Source organism: Apis dorsata, unplaced genomic scaffold (genome assembly GCF_000469605.1).
Source record: "Apis dorsata unplaced genomic scaffold, Apis dorsata 1.3 scaffold_56, whole genome shotgun sequence".
Lineage (NCBI taxonomy): Eukaryota > Metazoa > Arthropoda > Insecta > Hymenoptera > Apidae > Apis > Apis dorsata.
In genome coordinates, this window is record NW_006263356.1 from 906,313 (window position 1) to 928,070 (window position 21,758).

The 21,758-nt window shown below is 24.6% G+C and overlaps 3 protein-coding genes across 5 annotated transcripts in view; 2 read left to right on the forward strand and 1 right to left on the reverse strand.

The window, feature by feature from the left end:
- Positions 1 to 451: 451 nt before the first annotated feature.
- On the reverse strand, positions 452 to 4,077 carry LOC102677461 (sodium channel protein Nach-like). Of its 2 annotated transcripts, none has more exons than XM_031515124.1 (7): positions 3,793 to 4,077; positions 3,235 to 3,408; positions 2,405 to 2,688; positions 1,972 to 2,164; positions 1,715 to 1,875; positions 1,337 to 1,486; positions 452 to 1,139 (listed from the first exon to the last, which is right to left on the reverse strand). In XM_031515124.1, the coding sequence occupies exons 3-7, from the start codon at positions 2,536 to 2,538 to the stop codon at positions 467 to 469; spliced, it is 1,311 nt and encodes a 436-aa protein (XP_031370984.1). In that variant the 5' UTR covers positions 2,539 to 2,688; positions 3,235 to 3,408; positions 3,793 to 4,077; the 3' UTR covers positions 452 to 466. The 2 variants fall into 2 exon arrangements, with proteins under 2 accessions (XP_031370984.1, XP_031370986.1); XM_031515126.1 differs by having other exon boundaries at positions 2,405 to 2,460; positions 3,793 to 4,076.
- Positions 4,078 to 6,920: 2,843 nt separating this feature from the next.
- LOC102674721 (muscle, skeletal receptor tyrosine protein kinase-like) lies at positions 6,921 to 18,215 on the forward strand. 2 transcript variants are annotated; one of them, XM_006609472.2, is made up of 9 exons: positions 6,921 to 7,411; positions 13,576 to 13,791; positions 14,289 to 14,377; positions 14,482 to 14,622; positions 15,471 to 15,633; positions 16,096 to 16,379; positions 16,789 to 16,962; positions 17,160 to 17,318; positions 17,912 to 18,211. In XM_006609472.2, exons 1-9 carry the CDS (start codon positions 7,354 to 7,356, stop codon positions 18,209 to 18,211), a joined length of 1,584 nt encoding a protein of 527 aa, XP_006609535.1. In that variant the 5' UTR covers positions 6,921 to 7,353. The 2 variants fall into 2 exon arrangements, with proteins under 2 accessions (XP_006609535.1, XP_006609534.1); XM_006609471.2 differs by having other exon boundaries at positions 6,931 to 7,411; positions 14,461 to 14,622; positions 17,912 to 18,215.
- Positions 18,216 to 19,903: 1,688 nt separating this feature from the next.
- The window catches only part of LOC102674949 (heat shock transcription factor, X-linked member 4-like), a 2,452-nt gene continuing 597 nt past the window's right edge, over positions 19,904 to 21,758 (forward strand). Inside the window, exons 1-2 of the mRNA XM_006609473.2 lie at positions 19,904 to 20,702; positions 21,537 to 21,636. Coding sequence (XP_006609536.2) covers positions 20,253 to 20,702; positions 21,537 to 21,636 — 550 coding nt within the window. The 5' untranslated portion in view covers positions 19,904 to 20,252. The remainder of the gene's footprint in view (positions 20,703 to 21,536; positions 21,637 to 21,758) is intronic.

Sequence of the window (21,758 nt, forward strand, 5' to 3'; positions counted from 1 at the left end):
AAGATTAAATTTTAAATGTGTAAAAATTTTTTATATGTTTTTATAGATTTTGACAAATAAAATTTAGAAATAAGAATCTTAATTGTCAGAATTAATGATGCAAAAATTATTTGTACATTTCGTATTTTTAGGGATTTTTGCAAGTTACGTGTGGATTCTTATCCAATCCGCTTGAAGAAACCAAATTCAAATTATTTTTTAAATAAAAAAAACTTATTATAATATATTTACAACTATTTATTAAAAAATATATTATTATAAATATTCGCATAAATAATAATATGAAAAATTATCATTGTGATATGTTCTCTTTCTATACCTATGTGATTTTTAAAATTTTTAAATTTTTGTGTTTGTTTAAAAGTCTAAGATTTAGACAAAATTAATAATGATATGCTTCATATTACTTTTGCATTAAATATAATTTCAACAAAATGGAATATAAATATTAATTTTTTGAAAAGAATTAGTCGAGATATATATAATATTTTGAATTAGTATTTACTTTCTGAATGGGATATTTTTCTACCACATAAATGGTCATAATATTATATTGTTTCCGAGATAATCGAATTACAGCTCCACAATAAGTTCTAAGAGTAAAATAATATCCAAATTCTAAAGCTACAAAAATAGAAAATCCTAAAAAAAGACCTGCAATACCACCGAATGATACAAGTAAATCTAAATAACCAAATCGCATTTCTCTTTTATGGAGAGCTGTTGGCCAGTTTTTTAACATAATTTGATTTTTATTTTTACCTGTTTTCATACTTTTTACACTATATGATGTATGGTCACAAAAGGGCCAACAATTACATTGGGTTTTATCGATATTAATATTGTTTAAACAAGGATATTTTGAAATTGGACATTCTGTCTTATCGACATGTGATAAAAACCATGGCAAACATTTACAATATTTAAATAGTTTATCGGTTATGCAATCAATTTCGCAATCAATAAGATTTTTACTCTCTTGCTTATAATAACATTGTCGTTGTCGAAGAGATAAATATTTAATATCAGAAGTTGTATATGTTATATCAACAACAAATTCTATATCTACAGATTTATCTACTATAAGAGATCTTTCACCTGGTTCTGGACTCGAATTATTTTGTTCCATGAGATAAAATCTACAATATGAAAAATGAATAATAACATATAATAATTATATTAACATTTTTTATATTCTATTTTATACATTATATAATTTTTTAAATATAATCAATAGCATTTATGATAAAAAAATTATTTATAAAAATTAGATTTTGATGTAAAAAAATTATTGATTTGAATTAGTTGAATTATCGATTGAATTAGTAAATATTACCTTAAAGGAAAACTTGAATTAGGGATTTTAAATTCAAGATTCCATTTAATATCTATATATTTAAGTGACTCTAAATTTTTAGATTTACAACATATACCCACTGCAGTCAATACTTTCATAAATATATTTTTACACGATCTATTCATTCCTCTAAAAAACAATATAATTTATAATTTAATCAAATATAAATGAATTTTTTTATAATTATAATAATAATTATTTCTTTTTTCTAAATAATTTTTTCTTATTTTAAAATATTAAACTTTGAGTAATTATAAATATATATATAATATACGTATATAATGTATATAAAGATAATATTTTTAATTTCATAAATGAAATAAAAAAATTATGTACATATGTATTTATCATATTTACCTGTATGCACAGTTAGTAAATAAAGAATCACAATCAAGTTCCATCGCTTTAAAAATTTTTCGAAAATTGTTTTTATTTTTATAAATTGGATTAAATGATTTCACATCAATATATTTTCCAATATTCCAATTGTATAATTCCTCGTATACATACATTTCATTCTATATATATGTATATATACATATAAATATAATGATACAAATATAATATTAAAATATATTCAAATAAAATAAAATTATATTTAAAAATGCGTTTACCTCAAGTATATGCGAATGATTCAAATGAATCCAGTCGAAGCAAATAAAGATTTGAGGAAATTCGATATTAATGTGCTCTGTTAATACATCTACTCCGGTTATTGTTGGTTGCGTTTGAAATTTGTTCAAGATAATTACGATTGTAATAAAAGTTGCTATTATTGATGTCATTGATAAAAATAACCATATTAATCTGCGGACATACCAATTATATATATATAATAATAAGTAATATTAATATGGCAAATTGACAATTTTTGAATCATAATTTTTAAAATTTGAATTTCATCATATTTTTCGATTTTTTAATAAATAAATAAATAATTTGTAAAATGAAATATAATATATATATATAATATGTTAACTAAGATTAATTTATTGTTAATTAATGTTGCATTATTTAATTTGTATATTAATTAAATCATGATATTACCTTTCCCATTTAGGTCGTGCAGTATCCACGAAATATGGAATGCCATGTAAACTATTCTGCAACAAATATTCTCTTGATCTATATTTCAAACTATTACGTAATTCTTTTAAAGATACATTATACTTATATTTCATTTTGGATCAGTTATAACTATCTTTATAGTTATACTAATACTAAGTAGAATAAGGAAATCTAATTGATCCCTTTCTCGAATTGCATGTCAAGTTTGAGCATGTATTATGCATGTTGTGCACATAACACGATTAATTTATCAGCTTTATCAACTAAATAGAGAAAAATATGATTTTAAATTAATATATTATAAAGTATAATAGCAAAACTCTATAAATATTCGTAATATAATAAAGCATTTTATTTAATTATTTAATTTCAATTATTTAATATATTTAGTACTATATTTTATTTTTAAATAAATAAATAACAAAGATATCATAGATTTATTTCAGTACACAGATTATTTCACATTTTCCTTGCAATTAGCAGAATATTATCATTTTGAAAAAATAACAGAAATATCTTTTTTAATCGAAAAATAAAAAAATATGTTACATTTTCCATTTAAAAAAAAACAAAATAAAATAATATTTATTGTTTTTTCTTTTTAAGCTGAAAAACGAATGTCTACAGGAAACTATCGATAACTATTGGTTTATTCGAAGTATTGTCTTTCGAATATACGTTTTTCCAGTTGTATCTCGTCATTTAAGAATCGGCCATCGTACGTGAAAACACAAACATTCCTCATCTTCGTGTCAGCTTCTTTATTATTTTAGACCACCCCCTCTTACGACCACCATCTGCATGCATACCGACGCTGTTCCGGTGCTCAAGGAAAATCGGCGATCAGCAACTTAAGCGGGTGTAAACTACCCTCTTGATGTCTTCCTTGGATCCAATTTCATTTAAAAACTTCCCATATTTCGGAACGTAATGGGAAAAGTTATCGCTTTTCATCGTCAATATTGGAATATTGTTTTCCTAACCTAAAAGACATATTTTGTCCATTAAATATATTAATCGAAATTTCGTAAACTTCGAAAAGAAATATCATATAGAAAAATTTAAACAGTGAAATCTTTATCTTCTTTCTGAGTTATTTAAATTTTTTTGAATGAAAAGAATAACAGGAGGACAACATCTCTTTCTCTTTTTAATCGAAATTATACACATCGAAATAATAAAAAGCTCATCTAGAAGTAGAGCAAAAGGAAGAAAAAAAGAAGAGGAAGAAAAATGTAAAAAAATTCGCTTTGTTCAGGAAGACGTTTGACGCACGGGCGAGAAAATACTTCGGAGAAAAAAGAAGCGGCGCTATTCTTGCGTCCAGGTGTGAGCCTGTAACGCCAGTGTAAATATACAACACTTACGCCATTCCAAAGGAGCCTCTTCGAAAACTATTAACGTATTCCTCTTGTGTTGCGGCTTCACCGACCATTTTTCCGTTCTGGCCCATTTCTCTTCCCATTGGACCGTTTCGGCACATTAAGTGGCACGTGTTAGAGAACTTAATCAGGTGGACCACCGTTGTCAAACACCCACCGACACCGATCATCGTTCACGTTTGTCCAAAGATTTCAAGTGTCATTTCGAAAGCACTCGTGATTTCGAATTTGAGAATGACTTTCTGTATTGTCAAGTGTAACTAAGCGTGTGATCTATGAACATTAGGATGCATAAATATACATAAATTGATTCTTCTGAATGTCCTAAATAAATATTATAATAGTGTTGAAAAAAAATGGCGAATTTCGTTTAATCCTTAAATGAAGTGATATAAATTTTAGAAAAATCGAATAACATTTGGATCTTTACGTAGATATTCGAAAGGTAAGTAGATACAATTGTACTTTTAGAGATAGAAAAAAATTATTAAACAGAATAGAAAATTTTCCTTCACAATTATTACCAATGTAATTACAATCCGATTATTATACATATTCTTCATACAAATACGTAAATTGTCCTCGATTTTCAATGGATGTAAGCTCAATGTTATGATAGAAATTTATCATCATAAGATTTGTGACTTTATTATTATAATAGATAATGTTTCACTAATTTTATTTATGTGTGATATATGACTGTTATGTCGATGAACTTTTCTTAATTGGTGACTTTTCGTAATTGATCTGCTTCTTGTTCAAATTGATTAGATTTCAAAACTTTTCATATACTTAATGCTCAACATTAATGCTCATCGTTCAAACTGAAATGGAATCGGATTACTGCGCGTCAAGAATACGATAGTAATAAACGATCAAACTAATAAACTAATATATATAATTTATTAAACAAACAATTTCTGGAATACTTTTATAATATATTTAATTTTATGAAACATCATGTTTACAACGAATTTTGTCTATGATGAAAATAAAAAAAATCAATGTTTTTCTTAAATTATTTCAATTGTTAAACATTTAACGATAACAATAATAAAACAAATTACGAATTTTTAAATAATTAATTCGTCAAGACGAATAATTTACATATTCACGTATCGTCTAATTTCATCGTAATGAAGATATTTGATATTTCAATATGACGTTAATAAACATAACATGATTTTCATTCCCATGATTTACGTAACGCGTTTAAAGAAGCAAAACAACGATTCGAAAAGCTAATTTTTACATTACATCCGATTAATCGAGATTACACACATATACGAGAGATGAAAGATGGTGTAGTGGTGGTGATCCGTTTATCGCGATCAGAAGCTGAAAAGTCAAGTTATTCACGAACAGAGTGGTAGAGTGGGGTAAGTGGCGCCCAGTTGGACACCAGTGTATCAAACTGATCGCGATATACACTGGTTAATTATTAGTGGCGCAAAATGCAAGCCATGTCTTTACGAATAACTCTCCGACAGATTTGATCTTCGTGTTTTTTTTTTTTTTTTTTTTTTTTTTTTTTTTTTTTATTTCTTTACTTAAGTTTCCTTCGAGATCTCATCTTTAATAATTCTGATAGTGATTGATAGCCTCGTTGTAACGCGAATCCTTTGGAGAGGTTCATTAAATATCCACGCATACTTGATCAGGCCATCCAGGGATTGGACAATATTTATTTGAAACGGATGTTTCAAGAGATAGAATGAACGAATTATATTTCATTGTAATAAACGATTATAAATTATCTCTCATGATATGTATTATTCATTTATATATTGTAATTTATGAAATATTTAAAGATGAAAATGTTTGCAAATAAATATCAAAATTTTATTTGAAAGCCAGTTTTGAATCAAAATATATTTAAGAATTTTAATTTTATACATATTTTTGTAGAATTTTTGTCAATGAGTAAATATGAATCTTTGCACTCAAATATTACTCTGATCTGCAAGTTCATATCTGAGTTTTGAATCATAATAAATTATAACATTGCATAGTTGCGTTAATAATTTATTTTTTATACAAATTAAAAGTTAAAAAACTTAAAAACTTGTAGAAATTAAAAAGAAATTTTTAATCAAACTATTAAGAATTACACATCACATTTGTTTAATTCTCAAAATAAAATACATTTTTAATAATAATAACAATTATTAACAATTGACTAAAAGCATTAATATATTCATCAAAGTGTACCCAGAAAGTGACCACATAAACCCTCAAAGAAATTTCCTACGATCAAATCGATCACGACACACGAAAAAAATTAAGTTTATTCGATTAAAAGGAAATTTCATCCATGCCTAATAATATCGTGGCCCAAGGGTGGAGTCACGTAAGTTGGCACGTGTCAGAGATTAAAAGGCGCAACAAGAGGCCTCTACCCTTAAGTCGGCCGAAAAACCGACGAGATTACGAGGAACCACACCGCTTCTGCCTCTCCCCGATAGCGTAGGTCGAGCCACGACGATGATGAACTACGGCTCGTCCCTCCTCGCGTAAATCCTTGCTCGGTCTAAAATCCATGTGGGTGCCGTGAACACGCTTCGATCGTGCCTGTATGAGTGACCGAGTTCCCTTGTGTTGCACGCCAATACGAGCGAGTTCTCGAAGGCGGTCTTTAGTCGGTCTTTAGTTTCGAATAAGCATTCGTCGAAGATAGAGGACCCCTCCTCGATTTATCCTTTAACCGGCGGGTTTCCTCTTCCGGCTTAACTCTTCGATCCTTGTCCCTCGATCCTTGGCCCCAAAAGTTTCCAGCTTTAATCCCGCTGGACCTTGTACGGTGTTTCGAATAAAAATGAATTTATCCTCGAGTCGACTTTTTAATTTTTAATTTTTGGAATTTTGATAATTTGAAATTTGGAAGAATACCAAAATTTTAGTAATTATAGAATTTTGGAAAAAAGAGAAAAATCTTCCACAAAATTTGCATTGCTCGGTGAACCATCCGGTTAAAGAAAAAAAACAAAAAAAAAAAGAAGCAATTCGAAATTTAAAAAAAAAATTGCTTCGAATTTTTCGGTTATCGAGAATTTTGAAAAAAAAAAGGAGTATTCTTTTTTTGTGAAATTTTGAAACGAAATTCGTGTCGTTTATTCCAGAGGAATCGTTTAGAGGATTTTGAAAAAAAAAAAAAAAAAAGAACTTGTTTCGGATTACCAAATTGTGAAAAATATAAATTGAAGCTGTTTAATTAGAGGGATGCAGACACAAAGAAGGTGACTGTTCGATTGGTTTGATCGATTCTCGAAGGAACTCATGAAAAACCTACTCCTTGTGTGGTCCAATCAGTGCGAACAATTGATTTGCAAATATTACTGTGTTATCTATCTATGTGATCACTTTTTTTTACAATGTAAACCAATGACGCGTCGAATTCTGAGCGTCAGACTCGTTGACTCTCAAAAGTTTAGAGTGTAACGATGGATCAAAGCCAAGGAAAAAGTGAAGGTCTTAGTGCGAAACGATAGTTCTTTTTTTTTTTTTTTTTTTTAAACGGGGGTGATTTCCTTCCATTTTGGTCCCAGAATGGAGAGGAGAAGAATGCCAAGGAGAAGAGGCCTTTCCTCCGCGGAAATTCGACAAGGTGAGTAAATATATTTTTATTCAAAAAGCATTGTCAACCCTTCTATAAATTTTTATACTCCTAAATGTAACGCAAATTAAAATCTCTTATTTTGATATATTTGCTTTGAACATATATTTATTTACATTTATTTTGAATATTAAGAATTAATAATTGAATAAGAAAAAATCGACACGAAGAATGCAATTTTAAAACTTAAAATTCTTGGAATTATGCATTGAGACCAAGAATAAGATAAAAAAAGAAATAATCTGATAATTCAAATTTATTCTTCATTTGAACCCACAATTTTCTCTTGTGTATATCAAGTTCAAATTTTTACAATTTTTTGAGCGAACAAAATTTTATCAATGTTTCTTTGTTGCTGTTAAAAAAAATCGTTATGCGTAATAATGATCCCTTGATATTTTTATTCAAGAAGAAATTCTGAGAATTAACGTTTCAACCCACTTGGAATCCACTTTAAAATGAAAAATTTATAAATCAAATCAGTGAGAAATCTCGTTAACGTTGCGTGACATTTTATTTACTAAAATTTTCAAGATAAAAACTACGTTAACGAGAATATAATAAATTATATTAAATATTGTAAGACGATAGAATAACAATATTTGCATTACAAAATTGTTATAAATATATATGTAATCGTATCATACATAGTTGTTGATTAGACAAAAAAAAAAAGGAAAAAGAGATAAATTCTTCATAAATATTACGAAAAAGAATAATTTCTCTATTAGGATAGATTAAAAAAAAAAAAAAAACTCGGTTCTTCTCTTGATGCGTCGCAGCTTTGAAGCGTAATTTATATTTTCTTAGAACATAGAAATAAACTGCGATTAAACTGCAATCAAAATATACATTCAGAGATAAGCTGTTTATTATTATTTATTAATATTTCTGGAATAATTAAGAGAAAAAATTTCTAGAATTAATATTTGAGAAATTTAGTAAAAAAAAAAAAAAAAATTGTTAAATGTTGAACACGTTACAATTTTTGTAAGTAATTTGTAATTAAATCTTTATTCATACATATAAATTGAATTATATTTATAATATACGTATATGTCTTACCATTATACAATAATTATAGTCATTTATCCGATCGACAAACAGGCACGCGTTGTGTTTCGTTTTGTTAAAAAAAAAAATCACGAAAAATATATGACAGTTAAAGATGAAACACATATTCATCCAATATGGAAATATACATATAACGATAAACCAGCCAATAAATTTGATATAAATTAAATAATAAATTAAATGCATTAGAAATTCCTCGTATGATTCATGGTTAATCAATATTTGCTTTAATAAATAAAGGAAAATTAGGAAAAGTAAACAGTAAGAAACGATTTTTCGAGTAAATGATAATTTTTCTTTGATCTTTCTAATCTTTTTTTTTTTTTTTTATCATCTTTTCTTATCATTTATCGTGCATTGCAATCATTCTTTTGTGAATATTTATAATTTTCTTCTTTAAAGAAGAAACAAAAACTTGAAAATAAAGAAGTGATAATGTTCGCCATTTTCCTTTTTTAATTTGGATTATCTCTTTTTGACATTTTATCACCGTAATAATTCTTCTTTATTGTATTTATAATTTTCTAGAAAAATAACCTTTTCATTGCTTTTTATATTTTTCTTTTTTTTGTCATTATATTATTTAAATTATTATTAACGTGTAATCTTTTTTACAAAAATTATGTAAAAGTAACAACAGTTATCTTTATAATTATATACTAAATATATATAGATATATTTCAACAGATTCAAAGTTCAATTCATTTATTTCCCGCCAATCTAATATAATCGTATCTTCTAGAGATAAACTCATGTGCTACAGACAAGCACAAAGGCACCAATTTGAATACTACAGATAATTATTACCAAGGAAGAAGAATCTCTTTGGTTAATTTTCACGTGTTAATTTCACTAAATTCTATCTTGGACAACCTTGAAATTTTGAAACATTAAGCTTGTCATGAAAAATAAAACATTAATAATAACATTAAAATTGTTTTAATCTATTGTGCAATATTTCTATTTATTGTATATATTTCTTTTGTTTATTTTTATTTAATAATTCTTATATTTTTAGATTAACTTGATTTAAATATTTAATCGAAAAATTTATTATAATAATAAAAAATTAAAAAGTATTTTATTTTCCATCTTGATTTCAAAACATATGGAGAAATTTCTTTAGAGATAATACTATAAACAAGTTAAAAACTAAAATTCAAGTACGAGTCAAAATGTTGAAAAGATAAAGCTATTTTACTCGTATCTATATTAAAATAAATATTAACTGCTCTTAAAATATCGAAAAACTGAGTATAAAAAAATTAACCCTATTTTTCTGACTCTAACTTATCTTTAATATCGACATGTTCGACCTTCTGATAACGCTAACCTAAAAGATGATAACCACGTGCGCAGTATTCAAATTTTCCAATAACATTGAAAAAACTTCTTTATGATTAATGATTATACAAAATTTAAAAAATATTTAATTCAATTCACTATAAGTCAAAGCCAATTTTTATTAAAATAAAGTATTATAAAGTTCAATGATTGTTATATATACTGAGAAAAATAAATTATATTAATTATATTATTTTATAGTTTATATTATGAATAAAAATAGTCTTTTTTTATGCAAAATATAGTAAGATTTTATTATTATATTATTAAATTAAAATTCATTATCTATTGGATTAAAAACTATTACTTATGAAATTAATTAAATTTTCTTATTTTCAAAATCTCTTATTCTATATTTAAAATAATTTTAAATATATATAATGATTAAAATTATAAAAAAAAATTTTTAGAACTTTATGCTATTTTCTGTTTTGAAAACAATGGTGGCTGATTTAAAGAGGATTTCAGATAGAAACGAAATACAATATCTATCGTATTATACATAATATAAATTTAGAAGAATACATTATCCAAGCAGTAGATCCATTGTTTGCTTAGTATTATAGCAAACAAGCAATGTAATGATGACACATCAACGAAAAAGAAAGCGGGTTGCTCATCGTTATGTTAATCCCCTGAATGTCGTAATTCTCTTTCCTACCCTATTATATTTCTAAAATTTCGCACGAATATGCAATTTAATAACTTAATAAAATTTTCACTAAAAAAATTGTAGATACAATAAAAATTTAAAAAAAAAAATTTTACGTAAATATCATTAATATTAAAATATTCCAAAACTCATACATTTATGATAATTTGAATAAAATTTATTTATAATAAATCAATCATTCAACACAAATGATTTTGATCAAAACTTTGATTTTGTTCAAAATTATTCAAATTTTGTTTTCTCAATAACAAAATATAAATATATTAATATATAAAGAACAAAAAAAATATGTTTAGAATTATCATTTTAAAAAATGTTTCAAATTTAAATTTATATTATTTATTTGTTTATAATATTAATTTTTTAAATGTATTTGTAAAAAATGTTTTTATCTCTTTTATTTATTTTAATCTTATATCAAAGAATAATAAAATTAAAAATAAATTCAATTTACTTTCCAATTCAATTTGTTTCTATAATTTAAGAAAATTTGATAAAACTATTCTCCCAACATATCGTGAATAATCTCGTTTTATGATGGACGATTCAGTTGCGAATCGTTTGGGAGGATAAACCACCCGCGCATATAATGCCCCTATTGTAGTCTCTGGTCTAAACTTCGGATTTGCAAATAAACGTAACTCGATGTGTATATCCACGTTGAATGCTTTTCAGTTTCCAAAAATGATGAATAATGAAAATTGCAATAATAGATTTTTAACAAATCACATTACGTTTTAAATTGAACAATTCTATATTTTAAATTCAAATTAGGATTTCATAACAAAAACAGATTTTATTAATTTTTTATGTGCAATTTCTATAAATGCTATTTATAATTATATCACAAAAGAATTATAAAATTTTATTAAAATTTTAAATTGTGAATCATCATGATTGAAATTGAATACAGATCATTTTGAGTATATCAAGCATGAAATGTAATTTATCAATTTTTTATATATCAAAAATATATAAATTTATATTTAATTAAATGAGACTTGAAATTAAATTTAGAGAGAAAGAATTGTTAATTGTTTAAGAGAAATGAAACTTGATATAAAAATCGTTGTAAGGGTGATTCTCTCACTTTGCGTCAAAGTACGCTCGATATCATAGGTCACGGTTCACCCATCGACTTCCACGTATACTGTTAATAACAAAGTGCAAAGATTACGAATGATCTAGGTAACAATGTTGAAAAAAATATAAATTTAATTAAATAAAAATATAAGTAATAAAAATATTCGTTTGAAGATTTCGAACTTGGAAATACTAGATTTACAATTAGTATATATACTTCCGCGTGTTTGTTTGATAAACAATCCCATTTCGTGGAATTGCAATTACTGGAATGTTCATTGTCAGTTGTGTTATTTCTAATCTATATTATTCTCATTGTTGAACTTCCATTAAATTTTTCTCTCGAAAATCTTACGATTAATTTTACAAGTATTACTATAATATCATTTTTTTAATTAAATTATATGTTCTCTAACTTTTTCAATAATTACATTAATTAATATTATTAAAATTACCTATAATGTATTTCATCTCCAAAAAATTAATGTAAAAAATTCAAAAATAAAATATAAATATATATTTTATATAAATTTATATAATTTATATAATTGATCAATATTTATGTAATTTATATAACATTTTTAAATAAAGAATTTGAAAAAATTTCATACTGTATGCAAACAAGTTATTTCAAAAAATGTCCCTAGATTTCTTGTATATAGAGACTAGTTGTATAATTATACTGCGCATGAGCAATTCCATCCGTATCGAAGATCCGGAGGTCAACTTTCATATAACATCTTTTAGGGTATGAATACATTTGAAAATATTATATTATTCTCTCGAAAATATTTTTATAAATTCACGTTAATTACATTGAAAGTTATTATCTAAGAATAAATTTTATTCTTAATGTGAACAGTATCCACTATCGATAACTTTCAAGATCAAGTTGAGTTTTACTTTCAATTTTAAGTATCCTTAGGTTTGATTTATTGAGTTTTCTTAAATGAATTGTCATCTTCTCAAGAAAATTAAAACTTAGGAACATTTACTAGAAATCGAGCGATCTCGTGAATACGGGCAATCTTCGTTTAAGATGCATAGTAAGAGAAGAAATACGGGGCGATAATAGGTACACATAGCGAGACTCGTTGTCGGAGAGCGCTGACCGCAGAGATAACGCTTTGACCCGTTACAAGCTTCAAGCACGAAATGAATGCCTTCACTGTCTCATCCAAGTCGGGCCCAATCCAAATATGTAGCCCTTTTTCTTACCAGCTCGCCCTTTATTAACCGTTACCACTGTTATGCCTAAGTTCCTAACCTAAATTCGACTGCTTTTACCTTAAGCCTCTATTTACTTTGAAACGAAATGAGTTCACGGACTCTTGGGATCCTTTATATCATTTCTTGGAAGATCTATAATTTATTTTAAACGAGATTCATATCAATTTGAAATTAACGTGAAATGATGAAATAGAATTAATGGTACAATATTTTCCAGACTAGGAGAAATCCAGTTGGACTGAATATCTGAATAAAATTGGGACCTATTATTACATCTAAAGCGGTTAGACATTTCTTGATATGGTTGTAACCGAATGTCGTCATTATTCAGATAATATATCATCATTATTACTTCCTTATTACAGACCTACGAGAACCACAGAACCATAAAACTATACGATTAAGAAGATTAGAAAATTATTGAAACTATTCTGTTCCACTATCAACCACTAAAGATATATATATGTTGGATAATGAAAATAATGAAATTGAATTGTATTTTTGTTATAATATTTCTTTGAAATACCACTGAATATTGTATACAAACAACTTGTGTTTATATTTAACATGAAAAATGCAATTTTTGTTTGTAGAGTATTTGAGCTTAAAATATATCTTTCTCTTTTCAAGTTCTATAGTACATTCCAATCCATGAATATTTCATCCAACATTTGTATTTGTATTTATAAACTCAATAGACATAGTCATTGTAAACTGACATAGTTGCGATAACATATAAATATTGTTTCAGAATTATCAGTAAATGCGTCCACACAACAATCGGAAGTAATAGCGAGGTTACTGCCTATCAATGGGAACCCCGAGATCACAGGATGCAAAGATCGACCTCATATTTGTGGAAAAGAAGCGGCATGTCGTAGCTTTAAAGACAACACATCCAAATGCGTCTGTCCGCACGATCTATCCCCACCAACAACGGATTTGAAATGTCCAAATCGTCTAATAGGTTAGAATCACATATCGATATTTTTTTTATGTCGGACGCCAGAGATAAAACCAGAGCGATCTAGGGATCACTAGATTTTGAACTACATATTTTTTCATAATGCTTTAGCACATATTATTATTTATTATTTTACAAATTAAATTTAAATACTATATATTATATCTTCCTATAAAATAATCTTATAGAACAAGAATCACTAAGTTTTTATTAAATTATATTTTTGAACAAAAAATTACTATACTAAAAATTACTTCTTTATCCGATATTATTTTATATCAATTAATAATATAGATATAATATAAACATAATTAAAGACATTAAAACATTGAACTTAATTAATTTATATCACAATTAATGTGAAATAAATTTTAATTTCAATTAAAGATAATAAATAAATAATATTGATAATTAAAATTGATAAATGTTTTACTATTAATCTTAAAAGAAAGAAAATAATTTTTTTACAAATATTTGTTAAGTATTATTTTTTTTTTTAGTTCCCCTAACACCTCGACCTATACCCAACATAATCCCTCCAAATGGTAACTCTACCAACAGTACGACTGCTCTTCCAGAAGCAGAACAGGTAATTATTATCAATTGTTCTTATAAATATCATCTCTTGATTTATAAATATGCATACAATCTTTTACAAACATAGTTTTGTAGTATTTTCATACTGTTCAACAGGCAGAGCGTGTGAGACAAAAGGTACCTGAAATAATAGGAATCACCATAGCATTCGTCGCGGTATTAGCAATATTGTTGAGTATAGTCTACTGCGTGAAGAAAAGAAGTTATAACGTGAAATCACAGAGGAATTCTCTGGATGTATGTCAATCAAATACATAATATTGAAGTGTTTCTTCAAAACTAACGTAACATTAAAAAAAAAGAAAAAAAAAAATTGTTATTTATAACTCATTTACAAGATAACTTTAGATAAACGGAATAATAACTTTAGTCGATTAATGTAATATTATATTTTTGAATACAATAAATACAATGGTATTGAATACAATAACATTTTTGAGTATATTAATATATTTCCTGGAAAGTCATATTTTTTTTTTCCAGTACGAAAGTGAATTTTATAATTTATCTATATTTTGTTGATAGATGATAATAATTTTTTAATATTTATTTTTTTCTTTTTTTATATTTAAAATATTTCAAATATTTTTGAATTTAAATATATATTAAAACATTTTTAATAATATATAAAAATATAAAAGAAATATCTATTAATTAATATAATATAATTTTGTTTTATTAAATACAATCTTTAATAACATATAAATGAATCAATCTATTAAAATTGAATAATTAAAACTGATATTTTTTATTTTATTATTTTTATTATATTAAACTCTAGAAATAGGCAAAAAAGTTTATATTTTATTTTTTTATTATAATTTCTTCTGCATATAGTTGTATTTATTGTGAATAATAACATCAAAATAATTATATGTATAATTCATACATACACATATACAGTTTGAATTAAAAATCTAATAAAATATATAATTTTATTTCATCTTTCAAATCTCTATCTATTGTATAAAACTATGTTAATTTTAACTTCTTTCTTATTAAATCTACATGTACTGTCAATAATAAAAAAATAATTAAATAATTGAAAAATTGTTATGAAAATAGCTTGCATATGTTCACTTCAGGGAACACCGATGAATCTGAAAAAGGGATTGCTGCTAGCGAATAAGTACACACCTAACCCACAGTATTTCAGTTGCGCCTCGCCGGAAGTGTCGATTCTGCAACGTGAGTCTCTTGCATTTTTGCAAGAAATCGGCGAGGGCTGTTTTGGAAAAGTATATAAAGGTATAAACCAAATTAAATAGTTAAAAACTAGTGATTTTTATATAAGTCATCAAATAATTTTCTTTTAGAAGCTTGAAAAATTTATTTAAAAATTTATTTCAAATTATTATAAAAATTCGTAAAAAATTAAATTAATAACAACAATAAAAAAAAATAACAAATAAAAAAAATAAACAATTTAATTAGTAGATATTAATATATCCATTATATTCTTTTTATTCAATATTGAATGATCACTTATTCTGTTTAAATCTTTCAAATAATAAAATATTTAAAAATGAAAGAATCATAAATTAATATAGATCAATAATTTTTAATTGAAAAGGCAAAAATAAAATTTAAATAATTAAATATTATTTAATTAAAAGTAAGCTTTCAGAATGAAATTACTTGTGAAATAAACCAGTATAATAAAAAGATTGAAATGATAATTGAAAGAAATAATTCTTTTTTTTTTTACAGGAGAATTATGTATTGGAGATTCGAAAGAGATCGTCGCTATAAAAGTTTTGAAAGAGACTGCACCGCGAGAAGCTGAAGAAGATTTTATGCGAGAAGTCGACATCATGTCCACTTTTGGGCATAGAAATATTTTGTCGTTGAAAGGTGCAGTGCTCCGTGAAGGTAATAGTAGTCCATGGATGGTTTTCGAATACATGCCGTATGGAGATCTCGCTGAAGTTTTACGATCGAACTCTCGACAATTTAATAGATCGCCGAAACCTGAGATGCAACCTTTAACTGAGGTAAAAAATTATTTAAATTCTTCTATCTTCTAAAATTGTATGCAAGTATTTCAAACTTTTAAACTAGGAAATTTTTTATTGAAAATATTCAAACTCATATAAACAACATTCTAATAATTTGTCATTTGTTTCCCCTAAAAAGGAATGTATTTGGAAATAAAATTTTTGAAATATATTTTAGACAGATACTGCTAGTATCAGAGAATCACTTTCAACTATTATGAAAAATATTCTGAAGAACAATTTGCAAGAATTTTATTCTGAAATGGATTTTTTTTTCCTTTAAAATTTTTGAGAATTGCTTTTAAAAATATTTTTTCAGAAAGAGAGTGACTTTCATTCTGAAAAGAAATTTTTTTAAAAAGATTATGAACGATTGACTGATATTATAATCTTAATTATGTTTCAGGAGTCTTTACATTGGATAACAATCCAAATTGCAGCTGGTATGACGTATTTATCGGGTCAAAGATTCGTTCATAGAGATTTGGCATGCAGAAATTGTCTAGTTGGTTATGATTTCATTGTTAAAATAGCAGATTTTGGAATGTCACGAGATGTTTATACTTGCGATTACTATAAGGTAATGGATTAACTTACATAATAAATTAAAATATTTTAACAGAATATTCATGTGTATATTATATTGAATTTCTATTATTTATTACATTTTGCAAAATTGTTTATATATTTCATGATTTAAATTATAATTTTATCGTAATTTATTTTCACAAATTTTTTTATACAGAATAAATAAAACAAGATCTTTATTGTTTCCAGATAAAAGGTTCTAGACTTTTACCAATCCGTTGGATGTCACCGGAAAGTGTAATGTACGGACGATTCACATTGGAAAGTGACGTATGGAGTTTTGGCGTTGTTCTATGGGAAGTCTATTCCTTTGGCAAACAACCATATTACGGACATAATAATGAAGAAGTAAGTAAAATTATATATAATCAATTTTTAGAGAAATTTGTTATTTTAAAATAATCAAAATTACACATTATTATTATAGTTTTGCATTTAAAATGAATATTAACATTGCTATGCTAATACTATATATCCATATAATATATATTCATACAATATATTGTTAGAATAATAACAATCTCCAATTATTATTAATATAATATAATCTACAGTCAAAATTTAGGTTTATAATAATATATATATTAGTTCATCATAAATATCATCATGTCGCGCTTTTATACTATTTTACTACTTACGTAAATTACTGCACACATCAGTTTCGCAACAGAAATAAATACTTATTTATAGTTATCATCTTTTTCTCTGTATGTTACAATTTTAAATATTATAATATTAATGATAAAAAAATGAAAAAATAAATGCTACTTTACTGAAAATTATTTACTGAAAGTTATTGCACAGATCAGCTTCATAACAGGAATAGACATTTCTTTATAATTATCATCTTTTTCTTTATGTGTTACAATGATCTTAACTATTTCATATTGATAAAGAAATGAAAAGATAAATGGTTTATTAAATTATTGTGATACCTTCAGGTAGTGAAGCTAATTTTTCAAGGCATAATGCTTATACCTCCAGAAGGATGTCCACCATTTGTCTGCCAAATAATGCGAGAATGTTGGAAAACTGATCCTAAGGATAGAATTAAATTTCCGGAGATATTAGAAAAATTGGAGAAAGTTAAAGTTAAGTCAATTCAAGATACGTTACCAAGACCACCTCAAGGTCCAGTCACTATTCGTACACCAGACGTATTAGATCCTGATGGCTATTTATTACCAGCACCGGCAAAACCCCACGAATATTTGCAAACTTTACCATCTTTGTCCGATTGATATTCATAAAAATCATATATGTTAACAGAAGTTCATAAAATAATTAAAATTTCTAAATTGGGAAAAAAAAATAAGATCAAATAAATCGATAAAATTCGTTGCAATTTTCTTAAAAATTATTATTTTCGTAATTAAAGATGGAAATATTTTTAAGATAAAAAAATTATTGAAAAATACAAAATAATTTTTTTTTAATCGATATAATATTAATAAATTCATTCAAATAAAGAATGAAGGAATATAAAATGGAGGAGGATAAAATAATGCAATGATATGAAACGATATATTGCGAAAAATTTGAAAATTTTCAAAAAGATAATTTCTTATGTTATTTTTACACATACATATGTATATATTGTTATACTTTGTCTTTTTTGATTTTTGTCTTTTATAGCGTCCGGATTGAAAGACTGATATGAATCGATTTTGATAATATTTCTGTATAAATATTTTGACATAAGAAATTTAAAGATAGCCTTGTTTTAATTAATTTAAATTAATTGTATCGTTATTATTGATATTAAATAAGAAAATTGATATTAAAAGAAAAACATACAATGAAATTCAAACATTCATACAAAAAAAAATAAATGTGAATTAAAAAAAAATAATAAATTATAAACTGTTTATTGTAATCAAAATTGTAAATTCTATATATATAGATATATATATTCATTTTGTTAAAAAATTGTTAAAGATGAAAATGATAAGAACACGAAGAAAATTATCAGAGATATATGATATTATGAAATATTTTTTACCTTTTATGAAAAAATAAATTTTTTTTATATAAATTGTAACAATATCTTATGAACTTTTGAAACGAAAAAAAATATATATTTGTTCGATTATAATGATTATAATGTTCGATAAAAATTATTAATAAGTAATTATTAATATAATTCATTCAATTATTTAACAATCGATTATTATTTATCAATTATACAGTAGATAATAAATAATAATTGATTGTAATTAATTTTTTTTTGATAATTTTTATCTGTAATAATATTTAATAAAATGAATAATATATCAATATTTTCAATAGGTATAATTATGGGAATAAACTTTAATCGGTTATAATTATTGATTAATTTGTAAAAATGTAATCAATAGATATATCAATACAATTATTGTAATCGATTATTGAGATACAATGATATCAGGGAAATTATGAGAGTTCGATGTATCGAACTTTCATTGTCCAGGAAATAGTATTAATATTCTATAATATTAAGAAAATGTGAAATAATACTTTTAATAATTTATTATTAATTATGATTATAATAATTATTCATGCATTCGTATACTATGATTTCTTTTATAACCTCACTTTTTTTCAAAATGATAGTTTTGCATTGCGATAGTTTTGTATAAAATATTAGAATTGTATAAATTGATGCGTAAGAAACATTTTAAATACATTGTTGTTTTTTAGTGTACGAATCATTGTATTAAATCATAATGTTTTTATTAAATCTTATAATATGCATTTCTTAAATTTTATGTTCTATTTTATTTATTATACGAAACAGAAAAGATAAAATATATAAATAATAAATTTTATAGAGAAAAAAATAAAAACTTCAGTATTAAAACATTTAATCTTACGATTTAATATGTACTAGTATGTGTTGTTTTTTAACAATATATACATCATGATTTATATTTCAAACATTAAAATTTTTTCTTATATAAACTCAGCACTATAAAAAAATATGTAAAAAATGATAGGAATATCGTAGATCAATTATATTATATACATATTATATATATAAAACATTATACATATATAAAATACACATAAGATTCAATACAACAGCTTTCATATCCAAAAAATAATAAACATTTTAAGCTCGCGCCAAAAGGTTAAAATAATTCGATATTCTATCAATTCCGAAAGAAGAAATATTGTTGCCGTGATACGATAGTTTTTTGTTTGCAAAAGATACGCGATTAGATTCGAGAAAACAAGACTCTTATATTTAGTTTTGTTCTGTGTTCTATCAATATAACTAGAAACGTAACTTCGAAATCGAGCATGTACGACGATTGCATATTTCTTTCGTTGCGATTTCCACAAAAACTGTGGCGTATAGTGAACGAATGTAAGAGTGGCGCGATACGTTGGAGTTTAAACGGTAACACAATTCTTCTCGATTACAAGAAATTTCAAGAACAGTATCTCGACGCGGGCAATTCTATCTTCAAAACGAAAAATATTACAAGTTTTATCAGACAATTAAATCTTTATGGTTTTCGGAAAGTAACATCCCATAATAGAGATCCGATTTGTAATTCTCATAATCCGGACGTTCACGAATTCTTGCACGAAAACTTCCGTACCGGCAGACCAGATCTGTTACCAAGGGTGTACAGGAAAACAGCGGGAAAATTAAAACACTGTCAACGACTTAAAGTGAAAAATAGCGCGGAATTGAATTTTTTAAGCAAGGACTCCGATCACGTATCACGTTTGCATATGTGCCGGGTAAATAAATTAAATGTATTTAATTTTTCTTCATATATTATACATTGTATTACAAAACTTTCATATAATATTCTAGTTACATTTTAAGTTAATTTCTTAAAGATACGAATTATATAAAATTATTATATGAGACTATAGATTACTATAAGAATAAGAAATGAAAACTAAATTTAAAGAAGATAATATTTACTAAATTAATTTTATTTTAAACATATTTGTTAGAATTATTATATATATTTATATTATATTATATTAAATTTATTATGTTCATATATTTATTAAAAAAAATATGTACATTATTATCAAACAAAATTTAATTATTAATAACCTAACAAATTGCATTTAATAAAATATATATCTTAGACATTCAATTTAAAAAAAAATTATTATTAATATAATTAATAATTTTCAATCATTTTTCATTCATGCTATTTCATTTCATACTATTATATAAATTCTATGTTTTAATATATAAAACTAAAAAGATCATTATTATCAAAAAAATATATATATTTTTTTTATATACATATAAAATTTAAAATATTAAATAACAAAAAAAATAATTTAAATATTGATATTATAAATAATCAATTTTATATATTAATTATATTAATTATATTTAAAAATTTTGAAAACATACAAGATTAAATGATTTTTAAAAATATTATTTGTAGTATTTTTAAATATGTATATTGTACAAGTATAAAATATTACAAATATTTAAAATCAGCTTATTTCTAATCGATATTATTTTAATTATTAAAATTTCAAAAAAATTTGTAACTATAATTGTTTTAAATTATAATATTTTAATTATTCCATTATTGTTTTTAGTTGGCGTTAACGAAAGCCTTAGAACAAATATCGCGAGAATATCAACAAACACAAAATCATAGAATAAAAGATGAAAATACTTTAAATTCTTCTGAAAAAGGTATAATTTAATATTTAATATTAATATTTTTAATATTATAAAAATCATATTGATTAATAAAATAAAAAATTAAATTTTATTATTAAATTTTTTTAGAATTTTAATATTAAAATAAAAATAAA